Source organism: Aptenodytes forsteri, unplaced genomic scaffold (assembly GCF_000699145.1).
Source record: "Aptenodytes forsteri isolate BGI_AS27 unplaced genomic scaffold, ASM69914v1 Scaffold81, whole genome shotgun sequence".
NCBI classification, from domain to species: Eukaryota; Metazoa; Chordata; class Aves; order Sphenisciformes; family Spheniscidae; genus Aptenodytes; species Aptenodytes forsteri.
The window spans coordinates 169,783-195,280 of NW_008795259.1; the positions used below are offsets into that span (position 1 = coordinate 169,783).

General features: G+C 39.5%; 1 protein-coding gene across 1 annotated transcript in view; it reads left to right on the forward strand.

Moving 5' to 3' along the window:
* Positions 1-25,498, forward strand: part of LOC103898852 — a 119,750-nt gene that overhangs the window by 24,243 nt on the left and 70,009 nt on the right. The window contains exon 6 of the mRNA XM_009279218.1: positions 17,380-17,519. Coding sequence (XP_009277493.1) covers positions 17,380-17,519 — 140 coding nt within the window. The remainder of the gene's footprint in view (positions 1-17,379; positions 17,520-25,498) is intronic.

The following is a 25,498-nucleotide window of genomic DNA, read 5'->3' on the forward strand; positions in this document are numbered from 1 at the left end:
AGCCGGCTGTCAACCAGCACCCCCAGGTCCTTTTCCGCCAGGCAGCTTTCCAGCCACTCTTCCCCAAGCCTGTAGCGCTGCATGGGGTTGTTGTGGCCGAAATGCAGGACCCAGCACTTGGCCTTGTTGAATCTCATACCGTTGGCCTCGGCTCATTATATACTGAACTGCTTAGGTATTATGTATTATGGTTTTTTTTTTTTTTCTTAATAGATAATTAAACTACCACAGGATTCAGATAAGCAAAATAAGTGTGATATGCACCTTCATCTCCCACCTGAACTTCTCATGTATTCAAGCGTTGCTGAAAAGAATGGTGTCTCAGAGAAGGTTGAACAGTCTGGACCACAAGGTGATGGATTCAAACTTTCATGTTTATATTCAGGCTTTTGTTGGAGCAACCCATAGTTTCATTTCAATGTTGGCTAGTCATTATTGTTCTTGCTGAGCTAGATTTTCCTCATTCAGATATTGGTCCAACGTGTTATAGCAGGAATACTGTGATTCTTTTTATTAACAGTGCTTAACTTTGTTTTCAGTTGTGAGCAATTTAAACCAGCCTCATTGCTCAGGATGAAACTTTCTACGCTGGCCTCTGCTTGAGGCTGAATAATGCTTGGAAGTCACAGCAATAACAGTTTGACTGCTTATGACACCAAGCTTACAGGAAGAAATAGAAAAGAAAAGATATTTTTTTGCCTAATTATTTCTGGAAGAACTCTAGCACCTCCCTGGGCTAGAACAGGGACTTCAAATTTGGCAGGGAGATAGTTCTGGCATCAGAGGCATGCCTTGCGCTACTCCTATGAAATTCCATTAAGATTCAATCAAGTAGTAACCCATAGGAAAGACAAATTATCATTTGCTTTTGTGCAGCAGACCTCCCCAGAAGCTTTCTTAAAAAATCGCTGAATGTTACTTTTAGACTGAGCATCCTCCCTGACCTCTGTGACTCTCCTGATATAGCTACATTGAAGACATAATTGACCGTATTGCAGTAGACTCAGAAATTGCTCCTCTTCTCTTAGAAATCCAGGAATGAGAAGAATGGCAGGATACTGCCATTGGTTTTTCTTTTTCAGCATGTGGGATCTGACTGCCATGGACAAAAATAATTCTTTTTTGATATACAGACATTGCTATATTCCCTCTTGTTTAATGCACTGAAGGATGCAGCAACCCACAGGTTGTAGTGTCTGTGTGAATATTATGTGCAGATCTGAAACAGAGATTTAGTTCTTCAGGACAGAGGTTCCTCGGGCGTTTGAGAACAGCAGCAGTGATGCACAGTAGTAGACATGGGAGGAGAAAGAGGATGATATTGGAAGAAAGAGAGCAGATAAGCAGTAATCATTTAGCGTGATGAATGGTCAGCTCAGGTTGGAAGTATAACATGAAAAGAGGCCAGTAGAAGTATTTTTCAGACAGTGAGTGATGGTTTAGGAGATAAAGAAAATGTGGTTTGCCCTGTGACACTTTTAGGCTAAGCAGCAACTGCACTGTGATCTTTTATATAACCACCCTGATACCAGAAGCACGGAGGTGTAAACATACGTTGTACTGAGGAGTAACGTCCTTTTTGGTGCCATATATCTTCTACATATCTGCTAAGGTGCTTCTAGATGCAGCACAAAACCTTGAATAGCAGATCCAAAAGGTGGAGTTACAGCCAATTTTTCTCAGCAGTGAAGGGTTATGGGCAAGTTCTTAATAAATCAAACTTGTCCTTACCATTGTTTGGTCCTACCATCAGTCTTCACGTGCACATGGACACACACACACATAGAGGCTGCAATTAAATAGGTCACAGTTCTGGAAACACATGGAAAAACTCATGATACTCAGTTTGGGAAGTCCAGAAAAGATCTATTTATAAGAACTGAGAAAGAGCGTTAGTGTATGTCCTATTCTGTGTGCAGACCTCTGAAATATGCTGACAGGCTGATCATGGAAGATCTGCAATTTCCATGCCAAACAGATTTGCACTAACAAAATTTCTAGAAGTAATTTTTGATATTGTTTATATTTATTTATTTTTCTTGGAGCCTTCTTTAAAGATATTATTAGCTGCTAATATCCCCCATGGGTTTGTTTTTTAATGTATCTATGCAGTGCTACAGTATGCTGTTTCTGCTGGTGATATGTTGCTAAGAGATTTAATAATGAGTAAACAAACACAACATGTGGTAATCCATTTCAAATTAAAAGTTTATTAAACGCTAGCTTGATGACTTTCTGGCTATTTACAATTAAAGGAGCAAACCTTAGGGAACTGGAGATCACGTGGTGAAAATCACGACTTCAACATTTCCAACAGAAAAATGTGTTTATGATCTGTGGCAAGCTGTCGCACATTGATATGCTCTATAAATACTATATTATATCTGTTAAACCACCAAAAGCAGGGGGAAGAAAAGCTCTGTTAAAGTGACGTTAAGGTTGAGACACAAACCGGAGAAAGCAAGAAAAGTCTAAATGAAGACTGGTGCTCTGTAACTCACTCTACTGCAGTAGTCTAAATAGTGAGTGATCTTACGTATAGATACCATATGTGGTGCTGCAACATATAAGCAAAATAGAGCAGGTTAGGAGATGGTGTTTTAACCTTCACTTCAAATTTGTCTTGGTTTTAGACGTTTAAGACAGAACCTTCATATTATTTCCATTAACTCCAGGCTACATTATTCTTTTAAACCACAGCTCTGTGTTGGGCTAGGTATGGCTCTTCCCTGCTGCACAGGATCTCTCTTCCAGAGTATAATGCAGGGGAATGCAACCTAATACCTTCCATTCTACCTCCTTTGTAGGTCACAGATGCACGTTATCAGATCTAGTCTGTCTCTTAGTCCAAACCATATCTTCTCTCCATTCTTTTGAAGTGGTATTCCATGAGAGGTTCATGGAAGAAGATAGCTTCTACTTTCATGACCACCATTCTTTGCTTTTTTTAAGAAAAGCCTCTGTTGTTGGTCTGTTGTTCCATTAAGGGATCAACATTCCCTGTCAAAAAATAAATGACAATTTCTCCATGGAATTCATTAGCCATTGTTGTGTGGAAGGTGGTAACAACTCTGATAGAAGTAGCATAGGTAGGAAAATTTGATGTAACCACCAGAAACATTGCCTTGATAGGCTTGGATCTAAGTAACTCAGTCTTCTAAATGCATGAAAACTTCAGAAATGTGAATCTCCATATAAAACATGAATTCTTCAAGAGAGCACTCCTTCTCACTGTGAAATCCACAGCAAGATCCCCTTTGACTTTGGTGTCCATAGAAGAGGGGATTCACATGTGCAAAATGTCAGTGTAACTCACTCTTTTTTGAAAGTGGCAGCTCTTTCATCCTCAGAAAAGTAGCTGGACAGCACTCGTATATTTTTTCTCCAGTTCAAACACTTTTAGGTCAGACTCAGGCTCATTTGGGAAGTGTTACTCTGCACTTGTTGGGAACATTCTTCCAAATGCTTGCTCTTCTCTCTGTGCTGTTCCTCTGACTTGGCATGCAAACACCTATTTGTGCCCATCAGAAATGGTGATCAAATAATTAGGCAAGTAGAAAACCAGGGATGATTTTATCCTTTGTTGTTTGTAGAACCAAAGGAAAACCTTTTTCATTCTAGTGACTTACTCACACCTCTTTAATATCGGCCAGTTTGAAGTCCTGAAGTTATGGTCAGCACTGTTCTACCATATAATGATGTGCACTCAAGACCTAAAAAGGGTGCTTACAAGGGAGAAGGTGGAAGAGTGGCTGAGGAGGATAAGGATACTGAAACAATAGGGTTTTTTAGTGCCAAGTTGTGTGCAGTTTTTGGTTAAATTACAGCAAAAATCACTACCTGTACCTAAATAGTCATGACCAATCGTACAGCTATTTAAGCAGAAGTTATCCCAAGCACTACAGTGTGAAATCAAGATGGGAGTTTTGCTTAGCCTGGCTGTGTTGAAGGAGAGGTGTTATCAGCCAAGATTTTCAGGGAAAGTGTTTGAAGGTAGCCAGGCTAGTTTGGTCCCAGCAGCAGGATGATCTTGCTATAGCAGAGCTGTGACGCGGGATCTGTTAGCCTGGGTACAGTGTTGTGTTAGCATGACTACACTGCTCCCAGTATTTGGGCTAGCAGAGGTGTTTGTTGCTACTGCTTTGCCAGGTAGATTTGTCATGGAGAAAGACTCCCACTACCTCAGCTGTCTTTGGACTAAACACCTACATGCAGATTTTCTATGTGTCTGTAACATTTTCTCTCCAGAAAGTCTGCTTGTCCCTCATTCCCCCCTGCTCTACTATACTTTGGGAGTGTAAAGAAAAAAGCAACTCAGCTGTTTGAGTATGGTTTTAAGGACATGTTTTTTCTTACAATGAACAAATAGCTAATTTTTTTCCTAAACTTTATTTTTCCCTCCCCCTACAAGGTTTGCTGTCTAACAGCAGCATGTGTGGCTCATGTGCCACATGCATCAACCAGAAGAAAAATTAGAGCGGCTGAAATTTTTTCAGTTCCCAAACAATAAGCTTATAACGGAAATAAATATTGTATAGAAGGATCATTTTCAGGTATACAATTTATCTGGTTACTGTACAATTCAGAGCATTTTTCAGTCTGTCTTCCTTCTGTCTGCCTGCCTGGCTGTTAAAAATAAGATTGGTTTGTACCACTTGGCTTCGGCAGTCCTTGAAACTCGCTGGAGTTGTAAAGCTTTAAACAGTTGCGCAGGTCTTTAATTGTAAATTAGTTTTGACAGGACTGCTAGGCAAAGGCCTGGCCCATCCCGTCGTGATGCTAGCCAACAACCCCTTACTGCTCCTGGAGCAAGGAAACATGTGGAAGGAATTGTTCTTTTACATTTCACAGCTTGTCATTTCCTCTGCAAGGCAACCTCTGACCTCCCTGAAAGATCCTGACACCCATAAGGGAAGTATTCCCACTGTTGTAAAGGAAGTGGAAAAGCAGTTCAATGCTGCGAAAGGAGGAGAAGCGTGTGTGTCAGAAGAAGCTGGGAGGAAAAGAGAAGGGCTTAAAATGTTTCCAGCAGGTTAGGACTTTTATTGCATTATTTAATTTACTGAAAGTTTGCAAATAGATCTGCTTGGCATGTGTGTAAATACCCTCATCTCCCTTCCCCCTCACTCTGTGATACCATCTCATCATTATTTCACTAGGCAAAGGAAGCGATGGAAGAGTTTAAATCAATTGTGTGGGATCAAAAGCAGCTTAGGCGAAAAGGTACAGAAGTGGTGGGCTCCTCTGTCTAAAAAGTATTAGTAGGCCAAATGTGTTAGTAATTACAAGGTGTGTGTGGAGTGCACTGACAACATTAGATTATGTGGTGTTTCCGTGACATTTTTACATCCTTTCATTTTATTTGGTCATTTATATTCATGGATCACAACATGTTGCTGTTAAGTGCTTGGGAAATATTTTTTTCTTCCTGCAGCATGGTAATAGCAATATCCTTTGTTAATTGTGCTGAGCTAAATTATGTAAGAGTGCCTGTCTGTTAACATCAGGTAGCATTTGCTTCTGGGATGTGGGGTTTCTTTCGAAGGCAAAGCTTTGCCAGTTGCACTGCTTTTTTTTTTTTAAAATCCTAAGTAAAACATACATGTCTGAGAACTGAGTAACACAACCCCTGGGTCCTGTTCTAAACTCAGATACCACCATGACGGCCAGAGGCAGATTTACCACAGGACAGGGATCTGATGGTACCAAGGTTCTAGACAGCCACCCCCACTTAATAACCTGGGTAGTGAATTGTGCTCTCTGTCCCATGATAGGAAAATGGCTGTGCAGGCACAGAAACCGCTGCTGCCCGTGCTCCCCTTTATGCTCGCACTGGTGCATGTGCCCCGGGCACCAGCCAGCCCTCCTGGTCCTGGTACAGATGTTTAGGATAAATAGGCAGATTGAGCAGCTGAGGTAGCGGAGAGGGCATCAGGAGCTGACCTGAGATCTACAGTTGTACCCATTGCTCGCGACTCTCCCACCCACCAGAAACAAGGCGAGGGTCGGCTTTCATTTTAGGGAAAGGGTGCTTCTCACTCCCTCAGCCGGTGTGTAGAGAGAGCTGAAAGTGCAAGTGAAAATAAATTAATCCCTCCTTTTGAAGGGAAAGAGTGACTCTCCTTCTGTACCAGGAGGCTATAATAGGTCATGTTTAGACATTGAACTGGAAAATATTAGGTAAGAGAGAGCTAGCTGAGGTCTGATAGTTACCTCTTATCTGTGTAAAGTGTAGTTTGTAATCATCTTCAAGTCTGTGGGCTCCCTTAAATTATGCAATAGAATTTTGGATTCTGATTTGAAGCCAACTGACATGCCAGCTTTCCTTTTACAGCAACCCATGAAATATAGTTCAAAACCCATTTCTTTGGAGCTGTCCTTCTCTGTTGACTGCCCAAGAAGGCTAGGACTATGTATCTGCTGTTATAGGTACATTTGTTGAATATCTCATGTTAAGCAGGCACAGAGGTAGGAGATAGTATGGCATTGCTTAGTCAGGGTTCATAGACACTGCGTTTTGATGTTGACCATCATAGATGCATAAGAAGCAGAATACAGAGCTGGTGTCAATTTTTGTTAAACGGTGTTGGTGACAAAAGGTTAAGCATGTTACAGAAAAAAGTAATAAAATTTTCCAATCTTTCAAGGGTTTTCAATACACCTCCTAATAAGACCAACACTTCATTAACATGTCTTTTCTAGATGTTGGTCCTTCCGAGAACGTAATCACAGCCCTAGCTTGGAAATTTTTTTCCAACTTTTACGTTAGTGGAATCTACTTTGAAGTTCATTTAATTCATTTGCCCAACATTAGTTGTGCAAAGCAGCTTAGAATACTCACGGTATTTAAAACATGAGTAACCTGCATGAACAATTTTTAACTAACTTTTAATGGTATTTGACATTTGCTTTTGGCTGCTTTTTAAATTTTTTGCTGATTTCTTTTCCTTGCCAACATTTGGATGTTTCCACCTTTAGAATGTATATCTCAAACCCAATTATTAGTTGTGCAGGTAGACAGCTATTTCTTTTCGCCTTTTCCCCCTACCCGCATCACTAACGCTTGTCTAGGTCTAAAACTAGCATGTTGGATTTTATTCAAATTGGTTACGTGGAGTTTGGCAGACATCCAGTGCCACAAAAAGCATTTTAGAGTCCACGTTTTCAATTCAAGAGGGTCTCTTACAAATACCCTGAGACAATGCAGTTACAGAAGTGGCCTGATTTTGAAAGGTACTGAATTACTACAACTTTTATCAAAACAAGGTTAGATTCAAAGGGCATTGTTTTGCATCATCAGAGGATCTGACTCAGTATACCCTAAGAGGTAATATTATAATCTACTGAGGATTTTAAAAACCGATCTTGTATAACAGGGAGTCTACCTGAACTACAAGCAGATCTCTAAAAGCATCCATGGATTTGAAAAATCATTTTTGCTTATCTTTATTCACAAGACAACAGAAGTTTTTAATGATGAGTTCAATTTCTGGTACTTGCTAAATCTATTACATATTAATTTAATGCAAAACTTTGGTTTCAAAAGACGTCACTAAAGCACAGATTTTCTGTGATGGAACACTGTCAGTAATGTAACCATTAAACTCAATATCTGCACTCAGAACTAGGGAGGGAAAAAAGTTTCATTTTGAAATCCCCAGATAATTTCTGCAGAACCACGTATAAACTAGGTTTTATACTGTAACTGATGTTTAATTTGGAGCTTCAACAGCGCCTGCATTTTTCTCCCCACCAACGCTCATCCCAGCAGGCAGCTGCTCCCCAGCCTTCCTCTCACATGAAGCCTGATTTCTCTTTTCAAAGCCCCCAGTTATTCACGTAACACAGTAAAACCCCTGGAAACACGTAAAATATTTCTCATAAATATTGTTAGTCAGACTGTTACAAGCAGCTTGCATTCTGCCCATTTTTGGGGTTTGACACCACTTCTGTTGTTCCTTCAACCCTCTGCTCTATTACCTTTCTATGGCACACCGAGGACACATTTTTAGCCCCTGATTTTCAAACCTACCAGCTCAGAAGGATTCTTTCACTCAATGTCTGTCTTTTAAAATATACTGAATATTGAAAATTGAATATTAAATATTGATCATTAAGATCTTCAATTCAGAACTCTCTCCGCTTCTGTGGAAAAATGTTGGGAAGTGAATTGTGTCCTTTCGTGACATCAAAAAACATTTCTGTCTGAACAAAGCTTCAGAATATCACCTAAGCAAAGATGGCATCGGGCTAACTGAGAAGTTAGTACACTAGCAGATAACACTCAGAAATGTATTCAGAACATATTAAAATGTCCCCTGCATATCAAAATACCAAACACAGTGACAATTTCATTCTAATTTTATCATTACCTTGGGAGAGAAAGTTTTTAATTTGTTAAAATATGCTTGTGTAGGTGAGAAATGGTTTTGTTGAGAGGATTATATTTAAGCTCACAGCCACTTCTGAAACAATTTCATGAAAACCGGTGAGCCTTCCTTGCAGTATTTCTCATTATAATGCAATGACGTTCTTCTCCGTCTGACGTGCGGTTTGCTTCTGCATAACAGTCGTATGCAGGTGCAAAAATAATTACCTAAACAAAAAAACTCAAATGTTTTCTCATTGGTAGTTCCTCATGGGTGCCACTTTAAAGGGAACAAAGTGATGTTTTAAAATGAAGATTGCTTGCTCTTCATTTTTTCTACGGGTAGAGCCTCAGAGGCAGAGCCTCAGACAGCTGAACTTTCTCTTTTTCTGCTGGCCTTTTCCTCCTCTGAGCAGGACTGTATAAAGGATTGGGTTGATTCTTGCCAATAGGATCAAATTCAGCTCCCGCTTACAGTTGTGCAATCCGCGTAATCCAAACTCTTCTCTTTTCCGACTCTTACCACGCTGTTTGATTTCCCACAGGCTGGGGTATTACTAGGGAGGGAGTCCAGATAGGATTTTCATATTATTTTCTGTTTCCCTGCTGTAATTTAACCAAGCTGGTGATTTCTTTGTTGCCTGCTGCCCCACTTCTGGATGGCACCACTCTAAAATCCTTTCCTCCTGACTGAAAGAGAGGTTGCAGCCATCAGAAGGGAATGCACTTCATCCTTCTCTAGTTCGCCTCCATAAGAGTCAGAAGTATTTCCCACCAAACCAATGTAATTTCCTAGCTGTGCTGTTTCTTTTTGTCCATATTTTAAAAAAAAACTTTAAAAATGTCTCTTCCCCCCACCCCCGAATATATCAAAATTTCACAGTATCAGCTCTATATGCAGCCTCTGAAAGTTTCAGATCACAGAGAATCTGTTTCCCACCCCTCTCTAATCCCAGTTCACAAAGGGTGCGTCTACATTAATGTTTAGGTTTTTAAGGCACTTTTGAAGGGAATACCCTGCCCCAGTTGCTGCTCTCTGGTTTGCATTGCAGAGTGATCTCAGAGGACAAGCACTGGACTCCTTTAGGGTGAAGCTAAGCAACAGGATGCGCTTTAGGGGTGTGTATCAGGTATTAATAGGCCATCAGTTCCCAGGACCAGACTAGAGCTAGTCTGACATAAACTCTAACACACAGTGGGATCCCCAGTGTTCAGTGGTGTCCTCTGAATCTCTGGTTTCGTTCTACAGATCCACTCCTGTTGCACCACAGCACTTGTTACAGAAGACATAACCAAAGAGGATAACTTCCAGACTGAATGTAGAGGATAAAAAAAGGTTACATTATACTCTACAAGGGATAAGAAGCAGTAAGACACCCTCCATTATTAAAGGTCATGCTACTACTCTCAGCTATTGCCCCAAGAAGGCTGACGCTGAGAAAGGTAACGGAGTAGCACTAGCATTTTAGTTTCCAACCTCTTTCCATCTTGTTTTAAGAATGTAGGTCCCAGCTGAACTTAGGGACTTGGTACAGGTGACACTTTCTTTGTATCCCATATCAGGTGTGAGCTGTGTAGCATCTAAACTGTTTCATTGGGCCTTAATATCACCAAGAAATAAGACTGGTCTCAGCACTTTTTCCTGTTTTTCTTATACAAATGTACAGCATTAAAACTACTCTGCTGGACTTCTTATACCTGATCACAGATTTATAGCATTGGATTAAGAATTTTATTGTCTTTTCCAGGCCCTGGTGTAATCACATTTTCCTGCTCTTATGTATATGTTTGTTGACTTCCAAATAAACCTATTAACAGAGAGTTTACACCTGCCGTTGTACCTTTATCGTCGCTATGATACCTGTCTTTGATCATTCTTACTTGGTGCTATTTTCTCCTCCTCAAATTGGTCATTTTTATCATGAATGGTATTATGTTCCCCTGCCAGGGAACAAAATGTATTTTGAGTCAATTTACTAAAATAGTCACTGCTAAGTGCTATATCTGGACAAAGTTGACACCTTTGACATTTTCTAAAATGGTAGAAATAACTGTATTTAAGGTATGATTTATTGGTAGTGTATGTCAAAGGAACAAAGTTGACCTTTGACATTTTCTAAAATGGTAGAAATAACTGTATTTAAGGTATGATTTATTGGTAGTGTGTGTCAAAGGAATTTCTATATTACTACAGTTTCTGATGCAGCCATCCGAACTCCTTCAATGAACAAATTGCTGATAGCACAGCTAATTAATACTTTATTAGTTTTCTGTGGTCAATTATAACAAGTTATAAAAAAGTAAAATGCAATTTAATAATAAAGAACTGTGTGATTCTTGTTTCTTTCTCAGAACTGCTTTGTTTTGTGCATGTGGAAGAAACAATTTCTACATAGCTCAGTTTTATAAGACACGTTTTCCCCCACTAACTAAGAGCAATCCTATGATTAAAAAGTAGACTGGAGTCTTTAAATGTCTTTCTGATTGCTGGCCTCTATTAAAAACTTCTTAAAATAATAGATAGGTTTATTTCCTCAAGCCAAAGAAAAATTATATCATCTTAAGTATTTTCCATATTTATTATATTGATGAGACTTGGCTGCAGAGAAAAAAAAAAGAAGCAAAATCTCTTGTATTGCAAGTTTTAAATGTACCAGGCTAAGGTTTACTTAATTAGAACCTCCAGGCAATAAAGGAGCCCTTTTTTAAATTCTGTGAATCTTAATATGCTAAATAATGCAAAGCTTCAACTCTTCAAGCATGAGACACACATCTGGCAGCTTAACATTTAAATTACAGAAAAAAACCCACTTCAGTAGTAATTTTCGTGAAGAAAAGAATGGGAAATGTATTACAACTAAATTTAATTTCTTTTTAGATTTTTCATCCTGTCTAATTGCAAGCATTTGCCATCTTCTCCTTAATTTATTTATTTTCATACAGATTTTTTCTGTACTTTTTATTGATCTTTAATTTGAGCAGCTTCTTACTGTTACAGCCATTGAAGAATTACATTGTGTTTTTATTTACCAAAAATTGTTCAGAGAAATCTATGAGGAATTAAAGTAATGAGCTCACTGGTATAGAAAGAAAAGAGCATTCAGAGCCTTACAAATAAAATATAAAAAGAGCATGTCATGATTAAATAACAAACTTGAGTTCCTTCTCCCTCCCATTTCTTAAATGTAGACTATTATTGTTTTCTTTATTCTTTTTATTGTGCTGTTTTTTTGGCCAAGGTAATTACTGCTTTATTCATTTGTCTCCAAAAACATTGTCAAAGCCTTCATTATTTCAGCAAAGCTATTTGGAAACCCATTTCAATGAGCCCAAATTAAAAAAAAAATTGAACAACAAAGAAAACCACAGTAACCATCTTTACAAAGGTATGTTTCTATTTTAATACATGTTTATGGGTACATACATGTATACATGGAATATGTGAAGACAATTCGAACTGTTTATACTGCATATGTGCACACACGTGACATACCCAGCAGCTGTATTTTATGCAGTTTCACTGATTTCAGTAGACCTCTTCTTTCACCCAAGAGGACGTAAATACCTGTAAATACCTCACCCACTATGAATGCTCAGCACATATACACCTATACATGTGTGTATATATATAGAAAGTAAGAAATAGAAAGATATCCATAGGTATATACACACACAGAGAGGCTCAAAGCTGCGACATTATGTATTTGTATATTATATATCTACAACTATAACACCCAAGAGCAGATGCTGCCTGTGCTGTGATTTTAAGTACACTTGACTGTCTTCTACTGAGGAGAAGTGGAAGTAACTAAAAAGAAAAAGTGAAATAATCATTAAGTATATTTTTGACTTGTCCTCCATGTGCTGTACATTGAGAAGTGTAATACATACCTTTATTTCCATTGCACCACTGCTTCCTGTGATGTGGGAGTACATTTGTCTTCACTCCACAGGTCACTGCTTTTCAGGAGTTTGAGGGACACGCTACTTGAGCAAACATTGCTTAGAAAACATGAGTACTTTGGTTGCCTGTGCCTCATTCTCGATCCACAACCATGTCCATACAAGAAAACGAACTTCCTTCTCTTTTCTGAAGAACACATTCTGGGGTGTTTAAAATACCCTTCACTGTCATTCTTCTTGTGTCTGTTATTTCTTTATTTCTACTTTTTTCCCCTGCTTCATGCCTATACAATTGTTATTTCCAGCACCACGTTATCTGAAATCTTCTCTGCATTTATCATCCTAACACTTCTGGAAGGTAGGAGAGAACTAACCACCTATTTATAACTAGGACGGAGGGGAAAAAATGACCTGCCTGGAGTTACGCAGGATCTTGGTGGAAGAGGGAACAAAACCCAACTCCTTCCTTTCCAGAGCTTTGTCTTATGCACCGATATAAAAATGCCTTTTTTTTTTCCCCCCCCCCTCCCTTTTCCCCCCCCTCCCCCTTACAGAGGATGATTTTTACCAAGATTGCAGATTGCGTGCAGATGAGCGCTGCAGCTCATTTCAGCCGAAGGAAGGCCAAGGAGGACATCACAAGGTACTGGCCTTGGTCTGTACATCACCATCTCCCTTAAAGCGCACGGTGAAGCCATTGGAGCTTCTACCTGTGCCATTTAGGAATGATTTGTGGGCTGGCTTGTTGTTGTGCTTCTTTAATCTATCACTGTGAATTTTGTTATAGCTACCATAAGGCTTCACAGGGCTAGGAGTATTGCTGTCTCCTGCATAGATCTATAGGGAGCTAATCTCTTCAGCAAAGGAATTTCGAAGGAGTAGTAGGAAAGACCATCCAGTAATCAGACAACAGCAGCTTGATCAAGGCTGCGCTGCAGGATGATATTATTTCAGTAATGTTTAAACACAAGATAGGTTTCCTATGCATCTATAGCCTTCAAGCTCTCATGTCCTTGTGCAGAAGATCCCTACCATCAGATAATTTTAGTATCCTTATTTGTAGTATCTTGGTCATGGACATAATTAATTTGTGAACAAATACTGTGTCATCAGTACAAGTTACCATGAAATCACATCTGCATCATGACACCACTTTCTGGGTGAGATTCTACTGGAACTTTCCAATTTAATGTGAATCCTGAGAACCAAGACACAAAGAAGACTCTATTCCTGAGAATTGCTTCTACCTGCATTATCTGTTCCAAATTAGGTATTTTCCAATGAAGGATGCAATTTTTCTCTGTAAGTGTTGCTCCACTTCCCTTCTTAGATCAGCATGGCTGCAGTGAACTATAACTGCAAACATGAATATTCAAATTAATTGTTCTGGCAATGTCTCACCCTGTTCTAGATGTACTCTGAAACATTTTTAACGCTTTTAATTGCCCTTGGAAAAAAGTCATCACAGTACTCAGAGTACTAACAAACTTGTGTACTATGTGTTTATACCTATACATGTACTGTGGCACAAATACTCAATAGCTGGGAATTATTATCGCAACTTTGACTTTAGTAGTGTGATAATCTACATAAAAATATCTATGAGCAAAACCATATTGGCCAACTGGAAATTCCCTCCATTTTAAATGACTAAGTTTTCAAGTGATTTATTTCTTTAGGGAGGTAAGGATAACTTGGAGAAACCAGTGTTATCTATAAACGTAACTGCAGACTGATGTGTGCATGCGGGGGTGTGTGTGTAGCCTTATATCTGTAGGAAGACCGATTTAAGGACTGATGGAGTGGGTGTAATGGGCAAAGCAACCCAACCCACGGGAGTGGCAGAGTGAAATTCATTTCCTACAATCCCATAATAGCACATTGCCTTTGAACAAAATGCCACGCTCTTGTAGGAACCTCAGTTGTGGGTGGCTCTCAAAGCCACATGAAAGTGACCTGGTTTCAGTAAGGTGCGTAAGCCTATGGGTAATTCAGCACTGTCTAGTCCCTTTGGACTCAGTGAAATGACTCACAAGCTTACAGTTATTGACATGTTTAAATAAATTTCTGAACTGAGCCTCTTATGAGAATACTTCTGCACAAAAGAAATGTGAGCACGTGAAATTTCCTTTCAAAGGTTGTAAGAGCCCCCCTTTTTTAATGGGATGAATGAACACTAATGTTCAGAGAGATCCTTGTTTTAGCATGTTTGAGATTTAGACGCTTGATCTGAATTATGTCATTTGGGCCTACTTTTATCTCTGGAACTGAAACCATCTTCTAAGGTCATTTTACCCAACAATCATCTATTGGAAACAATTACAAACTAATGTAAAGAACAGACTTAGGGCAGAAGACAGAAGTTCATGTAGTGGATTATTCTCCTCAGCTGTCCCTTTTCATAAATAGATTTTTTTAATTTTTTTTTTTGGTAACAAAAGCAAACAGAAAGACCTTTGGGTCTGACCTCACCTTTTTGGGGAACATAGGATATATCAGCAAAACCAAAGGTGTTACTGCTTTGTCCCCCCCTGCCCCCAAATTCATTTATGCTAAGGAGTTTCAAATAGTCTCCCACTGAGTATCTTCTGAGTGATGGGCATTAGTGACAACTTAGTTTTTGTTGCAATGAGTGTGCACACCGTTGCATATATTCAAGATACTGTATGGTGGCTATGAAGGACACAGTGCTCCTAGTCAGTGACTTCTGAGAGAAGTAAAATATATTCTGTGGCCATAATCCCATCCTCATGCAGATGACTGAGCTTCTGCTTTCGTACTTCAGACAAGATCAAACACAGTCTCAGAGAAATTCACTCATAATACTCTTTAACACCTTTGGGATTTATGTCTTAAATAATGCTTTTATATCTACTTTGCACAGGGGTAGTTTCATGGAGACAATGTCAGTGCAAACAAGGTACTTTGCACACACTACCTACTCTGAAACCTTGACTTTTTCTAGGGAATTAAGTTGGGCAGTTGTGACTAGGTGAAACGCAATGCTATCTGTAGCTGCCTGGTCTTAGTGTATGAAAACAGCTTTGAGCATACTACCCACTTCTACTCTGCCTTAACTGTTCATGTTTACATAGAATCACTCTTTGACAATATATTCCATTGCTTGTGGCAGCTTTTCCAATGACCACTGAAAATAGGATGATTGTATCATGTTTACTGATAACCATATTTAGCATTATGTAGGTATGGATATGAACCTCTGTCTGTTATGTCCATGAGCCTTAAATTAAAATTCAAAATGTGGATGAGGTCTATGTAATCCAAGCTTCAGAATTCAAATTTGCCTTTTAGAACAAAATGGTTTAGCGAGTTGAAAAAAAAATCTTTGTAGTTTTCATAATTAGCAAAGTATATAGTGATGTGACTACATCTAATGCCAACACTGTGTTCCCTGGAAACTCTGAGATTTTTTGAGATCTAGAGAGTAAACTTTGATGTTTTGTTCATAACAGATTTCATAAATATGAAAGTCAAAAAGGACCTTAAATCATTTAGGTTAGCTTCTAGTATAGGCTAGAAAATTTCAACCACTTGCTCCATAAAATGGGCATCAAGGGATGGAGAACCAAAGTTTCCCTTTGTGGTTACCTCTAAACAGTATACTTTCCATCTCCCTGTCTAAAACAAAGAACAAAAAGGGAGTCCTGTTTCTAGTTCGAACATAACTGGTTTTAACTTCCACCCCTTTGCTCTCTCTGGGCTTGTTCACTAAATATTAACAAACCCTTTACAGAGTTTGGTATTGTGCCTAGGAAGGTATTAATAGATAGCGTCATAAAGTCACCTGCGGATGTCTGTTTGGTAAGTTATGACCTCATTGTGTCTCTTGGTGGAAGTGACGTTTGGCGCTCTGTCCAGGGGCGATAACGCCAAACATGCAAGGAACCTGCCGGTCACTCCAGAGAGAGGCGATGCCAGTACCAAATTAGGCCCCATGCACGTAAATATGTTATTCCAGGTAGGAGCACAGATTGGGATTCTGTACTTTGTAGCTCAAGGAGTAGTTTAAATCAGCATAAACTGGTACCGGCACTGAAACATGCAGTACCGTCCCTCTCCTCCCTTCTGCTGGCACCAGTGCAGGGTGGCCTGGATCAGAATGGGTCCAGCTGAGAGGTAACCCAGTTAATAAAAGGAAAAGAAAAGAAAGAGGCCAAACAGCATTAATTCCCTTCCCAGATCAGTTCCCTCCGTATGTTTTACTACGTGGATGTCCAAGTTTTTGTGCTGACAGTGTGGTGTGCAACACAGGAAAAAGTGAGCAGGTAGAGGGAAGGCTGCGTGACTTCTTCTGGTGTCAGCACGAGCTTATGCCTCCTTGAGAGGACTTGTCAAACCACAGCCTTGTAGGAACATAAATCAATTCACTGAACAATACTCTGTGTGCAGTTCTGGGCTACACAATTTAAGAAGGATATTAAGGTCCTTGAATACGTGCAGAGGAGGGCAACAAAGCTGGTGACAAGGCTGGAAGGAATGTCCTATGAGGAGCGGCTGAGGACACCGGCTTTGTTTAGTCTGGAGAAAAGAAGGCCGAGAGGCATCCTCGTGGCTCTCTACAGCTTCCTGAGGAGGGGAAGTGGAGAGGGAGGTGCTGAGCTCTTCTCCCTGGGATCCAGTGACAGGATGTACGGGAATGGTTCAAAGCTGCACCGGGGAGGTTTAGACTGGACATTAGGAAGCATTTCTTTACTGAGAGGGTGGTCAAACCCTGGAACAGGCTTCCTAGAGAGGTGGTCGATGCCCCAAGCCTGTCAGTGTTGAAGAGGCATTTGGACAATGCCCTTAATAACATGCTTTATGTTTTGGTCAGCCCTGAATTGGTCAGGCAGTTGGGCTAGATGATCGTTATAGGTCCCTTCCAACTGAAATAGTCTATTCTATTCTTAAGTGTTTTGAGCCAGCTTTGCCACTGCTGTTTTCCAGGTTTGTTTTAGAGTGAGGAATAAAACAGAGCTAGAAGTTCAAGTGAGGAGTAAAACAGAGTTAGAAGTTCAAAACAGGGTGAAACTAGCAGCTTTTACTTTGCTAGCTGTGCCCAGCTAATTACCTTACTATTCCAACTTGTTTTTTCTTTTCATTTAAAGATCCACTGGAATAACCCACCTGACCAATGTTATCAAGAAAAATCAGATCCTGGGAACAATGCAAGACCAGAAGAAGGGAAAGCATCTGAAGAGAGCAATTTTTACTTGGAGGACTTAGAGAAATATACTTTTTCTGTGTGGTAAATAATCTCATCATCAGTTTCACAACCCAAAAGTATGCCTTGTTATTCTTGTATTACAGAGGTATCTACATTCAGATGAATGTTATTAGGCTGCAAAATCCAACACATAGGTTGACAATTACCTAAGCAATGTCAGTTTGTCCCCTTTGTGCATGCAAGTTATGATTATGACATCATATGCTATTTTTCCACAGAGCTAATTTTTCTCTGTGTGTGCTATTTATTTTTGTAAATATTAAGTATTTTATTTTCTGCTTTTTGGTCATTGTGGCCCCTGGTCTTATTTACAACATGCAGACCCTGCCTGGAATTCAGAATTACTAATTTCCTCATACTTTCCTTCCCAATAGAATTTTACAAATAAGAGTTACTTTTTCCACAAAATCATTGTGAAGTAAGGAAGGGGTGTTATTTCACCTTCACAGATAGGGATATGAGGTAGGATATTTCTAGCACTTATAAGTAACGGAAGACTTGAATTTTCTTTGACTCCTTAGTGTTATTTATGATTTAAGTTGATTAGAAAAAAATTGGAAGCATTTTTTGTCTCAGAATGCAATTTTGACATTGCTGCGTTGCTTTGAGAAGCTGTGTCAGGGGAAGAAATGAAAGAGGATTTCTAGCAAAATCTTTTCAGCATTTTAAGAGCAATGCACTACCTTTGTTGGATGTTACTTTAAATATTATTACTTTTCTCTCTCATAAAATACACATATGGGGAATGACTTAAAATGAAAAGATAGATTAAAGTGAAATTAAAAAGACTGCATCAAAATGAAATCTTTTCATTTACTTATAATTCTTTTTCGTGGGATTTCATCTTCAAGGTAATTGCAAAAGTTGGACAGTTATTTGTAACTAGTAGAAAACAATGAAGACCCAATCCTTCACTAAATGAAATGATCTGACAGTCTTTCACATAGCTCTGTATTGTGTTTTGAGTGTTCAAAACCCACCTGTAATGTACATCTCTGGCACCTATGGTCTTCTGCAAATCAGCCCCTAGAGTTTCAAATAAAGCATCCAGAAAATGAGCATCAGAATAGGGTGGATGTCTGTGAAAATTTAGTTTTAAATTACTTCCCTATCAAAAGTAGGCAGGATTATCTAATCAGGCAAGCCAAGCTGCCTTCAGCATCACTAGTCCAGTCATTCCCTGCTCTCACTTGCCACATTCACTTGGTGCCCTTAAAGTTTGGCAGAAAGTTAGGTAAAGACCCTACAGACACAAAGTACATTTTCACTATAGAAATCTGAACTCAACCCTTGAGGTGGTCAGCCCTGAGTATTGCAGGAGGCAGCAATCAAGTGGAAAAATAAAACACAATCATATAATTAGACTGCCATAATTCTACTGAATTAATCATGGTTATTTTGGACAATTAAGGACTCCCCCATCCTGGCCATAATTTAAGAATAGATTTTAGAGTAGCAGTTCTCATCCAAATATCCTTGCCGGCTCCCACTGTTTTATTTTACCTACCTCAATTTTCAAACTAAATTAACCAATTTATCATCAATCCTTTCTATCTCAAGGTGCTTGCTTTCCGTGGTGGTGAACTTCACTGTCCCTCTTCAGTGTCTTGCAGAATTGCAGTGATACAATTAACATTTAAAGTCAGCAGCATTGATCCTTTACTCTTTTCAAAGTTGTTCAGCTTGAAAGTGTTGGGAAAGGGGCCCAAGTCCATCCTTCCTTAGCACTGAAGCACTCCTGGAGCACATACTGGTTTCTGGTCACTGCCCCTGCAGCAGCCTGGCCCCAGGCTTTGAAGCCTGTGGCCTCTGCAATTGCACAAGGCGTCCAGAGGAGCAGAGGGAACAGGCATTTGTCTAAGTTGGCATGCACCTCGCTGTCTGGTTTGGGGACCAAGAAAAAATGATGGTTCTTTCTTCCTTTTGCTTCTACTTTTCCTTTCTTCGTCCTTTCTTAGGAAGCCCAGTTGACTTTGGAGCCCCATGCCTACAAGGACACTGGCTTTGCTAGGGTTCCCTGGGGGGCCAGAGGTACGTCTGAGCACAGTAAGTCACAGGGCATGAACCATATATTCCTGGTACGAAACAAAGGCTACAAGGCATGCTTCATGGTGACTGTGCTGCTCGTCCTTCTGTGAAGACAACTGAGGCTAGTGTTTTATTATTTCAATATGTCATTCTATTTACTGTCTCTGTTATCCTGTTTGAAATAAGAACCAGCACTTGCTTTATTTACTTATTTATTGCATGAAAATCCCATGAGGTTAGAACAAAACAGAATTTAGAGAATGTTTCTTTGCTTTCTGCTTCTCTTGTGGTAAAACATCATCTTTATCAGAAAGAAAAAAATAGGAAAACAAATTACTCCACTCTTGGTCAAGTAATATAGATATTACACTTAGCATGCCATGTAAAGAACGTGTCCTTAATAATACTTTTTTTTTTAAACTTAGAGTTAATTCAGTTTCCCTGTGTGATTGAAGGAGTATCTGATACCTTATGAGTTGTTAGTTCCATTTGTTACCATACCAGCATGATGTTTCTGCTGTTACTCACTTCTGTCTGTCTCTTCTCCTTTCCTTCTCTCCTACTTTCTCCATCAAAGGGCATCAATTGCTCTTTGTCTGTTTCCAGACCTTCCCCTCTGCTAGGATTGCTACCTTTTAAAAAATGCAATGCAAGATAATTAGCTACTACAAAAATTTTTAATAGGACTGTAGATCTGGGGGCAGCTTAGATCTCCATAAACTTCAGAGTTTTAGATGCTCCAAGATGCAATCTGAGCAATTTCCTTGATCTTTTATTGCAGCTGGTAAATCATTTATTGGGCTAGGTTATTTTACAAAATCCTCTTTAAAAACAAAATCCCATAAAATGTATTTATCATAAAATACTGCACAAACAACAGTCTTCAAAGTTGTACATACCCTGTATTAATTAAAAGCTAGTGTTGTACTGTGACAAGTTAAAAGTATCCACTCTGTCAGCCTCTCTCTTTTTTTCCTCTCTCTCTCCCCACCTCTCCCTGTATGTTTTTCTCTCTTCTTTCCTCTCTCTCATCTTCTCTTTTCTTGTAGGTCTTGCCAGCGGGGAGATTGGCGAGTACAAGCAAAATATTCTTTTGTGATCACAAATATTTTTCTGATAATTGTGATTTTTTTTTGTTTCCATTGCTATAGCATGCCTGTCCTTTTCTATTCATATTAATTTGACAGTAGTGTCTCACATCTGTAGGCCATAGCCAAACCTCCTTACAGTGGGCATTATACACATATGTAATAAAAAGATCATTCTGGCTGCAGAAGCCTGCAGCCTTCAGCTTCGATCTTGCAGCCTACACGAGTGACTCTTCCACTGTGCCCACATACAGCCTTGCCGAAAGCAGCAGGCTTTTGCTTAGGTCCAGTGAATTGGTGGTTAGTGGGATGAGTCCAAAACATAAGACGAGAGAGAAGAGGTTAAGACAACAGATGAACGTGGTCACATATTACAGGGAGGTGCATGCCGTTGATGTGGTCAGCTGCAGTCACAGCCCCGTAGCTGCTAAACAGCCACCAAGCGCTTTGCAGACCTTTCTGGAGAGCCGACCCCAGGACCCTTTCCTCCCTCCTGTCTCTGAACCTCCCTTCTCTCAGAAATTTGTGTTTCTGAACTAAAAGCCTGTGTAACCTGCAGCAGAACATGAATATTTTTAGTGGCTATTGTCTGAATAAGACAGGTGAAATCTATAACCTTGAGAGAGAAAATATGTGGAGGAATTTTGACCCTTGCAGCCCCAAACCTGCTGTCAGAAGCTTTCTAGCCCTGTTCTTCTGTTCCCTGAAACAAGCCAAATTTGAGGAAAAAAATGTTCTTCATGGCAAGTTGTCACTTGGCCAGGTTGCCTGAAAGTGCATAATAAATACAGATCTGAGAAATAATTTCAGCAATTCAGCACTTTAACACTGTTTTCTATGCATAGTTTTAGAGGACATAGGAAAAAGATCCCAGATTTCTAAAACTTTTATCTGTCTTAATACCAAAAAAAAATTACATAAACACTTTCTGTGACTCTAGGAATCTTCAAGCTTGCGTTTAAATATAAATAATGAACTAGCAGTTTCAATCACCAACAACTTATCATCAAACACAGCTCTTAAGGGTTAATATTATACACCAATATAAAAGTAACGATCATCCTTTGTCTCCATGCAATTAGCTTTTTAACAATGTGCCTGTAGCTCATACTCAGGCTAAATGCTGCTTTGAAATATTTTCTCCTGAACTCCGAATGTGTTAAGCTGACTCTGGCCAGCTTCTGTAAAAATAATTTATTGTAGGGCGCTGCCTTTTGTGGGGGAATACCCAGCGCCCTGTACAGCAGTGCCACATGATGCCCATGGTAGCTTGGCTGCAGGCTGGTCTGTGCAGCATCGGTGCAGGATCAGACAGCATCTTGAGACAGGAGACGAGCCGGTGTCCCACTGCCTGCAGGCATCACTAACAAATACATCCTACCTAGATTTATATTCTCGCACCTCTGAAATCCAGGGGGGGAGGACCAGGCTTTGGTCCTCACTTGCAGCTGTCAGGAGCAGATGCAGCCCCTGTCCAAGAGGAGTAGCAAGGGGAGGGTGGAGAAGATACAGGCTCTTGGCAGCGTACACCAGCCTGGGCAGGGGGAAAGGGTTGAAGACCCCTTTGCAACCCTGCCTCTGCACCTGTAGCCCTTATGATTTTACCTGCTGGGTTTTTTTGGCCAAATCATGAGGACACTGAGGGGCAGGAAGAGTTAACTGTAAACAGCACAGTTCAGTAAAGTTGTTTTTTAATAAAAACAATAAACTTTCCCTTTATAATACACATGTGATTTGACATTGAAATAAATGCAGATGCTTCTTTGCTTGCTGTATTCCCTGTTGTGCTTTCTAAAACACCTTCACATATGGTTTGCCTCATTCCTGTGAAACTGCTTGTTGTTTATGTCATACAAACAGAACAGATTGAATTTACACCAAGTAAGGAGGGTGATGAATCATACGTTGGAGGAAAATCCTTGTCTGAGTGTTTAAAATTTGTTCAAAATTAGTGTTGCCTGTTTAAAAAGTTTCCCTGGATTCTCCCTTGAGCTTTTCTAAAGATTTCATTAAAATAAGAAAGAATTCTGCAGCTGCCTATAAATGCAACCTTTTATTCAAATATGTAACATTTACCTAAAATCAAAGGTCAAATTTTACCATTTTTTATAGCTGTCCTAGTAGGATCTGCTTCATGCACTATATATAAAATATTGCCATTAAGAGTAGGCATTCAACTTTCTTTGTGAAAAGGAGACTAGCTCTTTATTGCTTGCTTCAAAAAGTGCTAATCATTTAAAAATTACTTCAAGAAACGGTTTCTCAGTAACTTCTGATAGTCCACCTAAACCCTGTTTCATTGTTTCTAATTCCATTTTGAAGTAGAATTTTGTTAATATTTTTCAAGATGGAGATTTAAAGGCAGGTCAAGCTTTACCTCTTAGGAGAAATCAGAAGTCGCACTGTTTTCTTTGAATGCCTTCAAATCTTTCACATGTCATTCCTAAAAATGCTTAAGCTTTGGCTGTGTGAGCACAGTGTCACTAGGATTGGTCCTGATTCTGTACTCTTTGTGGGAGTTTTGTTTTGCAGGCAAGTCATAGCAGGACACAGGTCATGGATTATTTTTTTTTTTTTTTTATGTATTCAGATGTCAGATAGGTGTTTACGTTGGTGCATGTCCTCACATCTTTGCAGACTGAATTTTTACAGCAGACCAGTACATATTTCTTCAGAGTTTTTGCTTTAGTCTTAGTTTTGTCGGGGATTTTTCTATCGCAGTAAAAAGTTTACTTTTTGGAAACTTAGCTTATGGACAAATCATTAAATATAGCTATGGCATCTTTCTTATTCCCTGCGATTTTTCTGAAGGTGTCTGTTGCTTCTTTTATTATTTAGTGTAATTCATAAATGGGCAAAGTCCAATGAACTGCATTCATTTAAAGAGACTGTATTTCTTTGCTGCCTTGTGCAATTGCAGAATTATATCCCTGTACCAGTGCATTGTGGTAAAATGGTGCAAGGGAAAAGTGAATGAGAAATAAGGTGTATCTCCTGCTGATGATTCAGGTGTAGAGGTGAAGACAGAGGGGACCAAACTGTTTGGAAGCAAATTTGAAATCAGCAAAAAGGTGCAGGCATCTGGAGTCTGCTCCCTCTCTGTCCAAATTCAGGTTATGTAATTTAAGTGGCAGAAGAACATAGACTTGGATAGTCAGAGTTAATAAGGAGTTTGTAAATCCCAGGAGGTGACTAGCAGGTTAGACAATCAAAAGCATGGTTGTCTTCATGTCCTAGCAGTGCCAGAGAGAAAGCTGGGTGTCTGTATTTATAATCTATAAATTCTGTCTTTGGTTCCTCCTATAGTAGCCTGCTTAAATATTTTTAGCCATGCTTGCCTTCAGCAAGTTATGGACATTAGGGACCCATTCTAGCTACAACCCACTCATTTCCATGGATTATGCAATATTTAGTATTGCCTAAATTGCCTTCAGTTTTGCCCCAATATTAGGATGTCTTAAATTATGTCAAAATTTATCTAAACTGCTGGAAAAATAGGAAAAAACAATTTAGGGATTGAAAATACATGCTAAGGAAACATGAGTCTGTATTCAGAACTGTCTTTTACAGGGGTCTTTTGTAAAGCCCTCCAATATCTGTGCACACATTTGATTTTGCAGGAATTTGATGTTGTTATGGTGACAGGGGAACATTGACTGTTGTGAGTACCTATGGACTTCAGTCCAATTATGCTTGACAATAATTTTATTTATATGTTCAAGATGATGAAAAGAGTTGGTGGCCACTGCCCTTCCTCCTGAAGGTTCCAGACCTGCAGAACTCCGCTAGCTGAGAGCTGGCCTTGAGCAATGGAGAGGAGAAAGCAGTGATACAAATCACTCAGTTGAGAGTAATCAGTGAGCGATCACTCACTGAAGGTGCCAGGGAGATGGATGTTTGTTTGTTTGTTTGTTTTTTCTTTTTTCTTTTTCTACTGGCTTTAACGTTCTTGAGCAGAAAAGAGCAGTGAGCTCAGTCCTTGAGCAACTTCAGTACAAAAACCAAGTTTTCCTAGAGATCCTGGCAAGGGACTTGTGTGGTTGCTATATGATTATATGTGATGGAGCTGGAACAGCAGGCAAATGCTCCCCTGTGCTGGAGCTATTCACAATTTGACCTAGCCCTCTCCAGGACAGCAGGTTTATAATTCCCTGCCAAAATGCTTTTTTCCCCACGCTCCTTCTCCCCCTTAGAGAATTCCTATTCAGTAAAAGTGAAAGAATACGGTTCAAATTTGGCAATAATTAGGGGAAAGCTGGGTATGATGGCAGAATATCGCTATCATGCAGCTTTTTGACAGAAATCACTAGTTTTTCTTTTTAAATACTGGGAACGTTGACTCTCCAGCCAATGAGCAGCCTGGGCTCCTGAAATTGTTGGAGCCTTTGCCACGAGGGCAGTTGAAGTGCCTCCGAGAGAGTACTGCCAGCATTTATCCCTCACAAGCATTTCACACCTTTCAGCCTCGATTCCTGCTTAGCACAAAAGCACTTTTTGACATAGCTGAGTTGCTCTTTAGTTTATTCAGACTCACAGGAAGGTAGAAGACTTGGCAAACTGGCTGTAAAGCATCGGGTAGAGAGAGATGTGGTTGTTGTTTGTCATTTAATACACATTTTGTTTTCATGAGCTAGAAAAGATGACATTACTGATGACTAGTGGAGAAAAGCAAAGCTATAAGTGCGCCATACACGGTCATCTCTAATGAATAGAATGAATAAAAATAATAAGTGCATTACATAGCTAACTGTCACATCTTCAGGGCACTACAGTAAATAAGTGGGAGTTATACATGTGCATTAGTAGCAAAATGGGTACCACACTTTGGATCCTATTGAGTACAGTGTGGAGAGGAAAATATGATAGATTGATGCTTTTTATCTG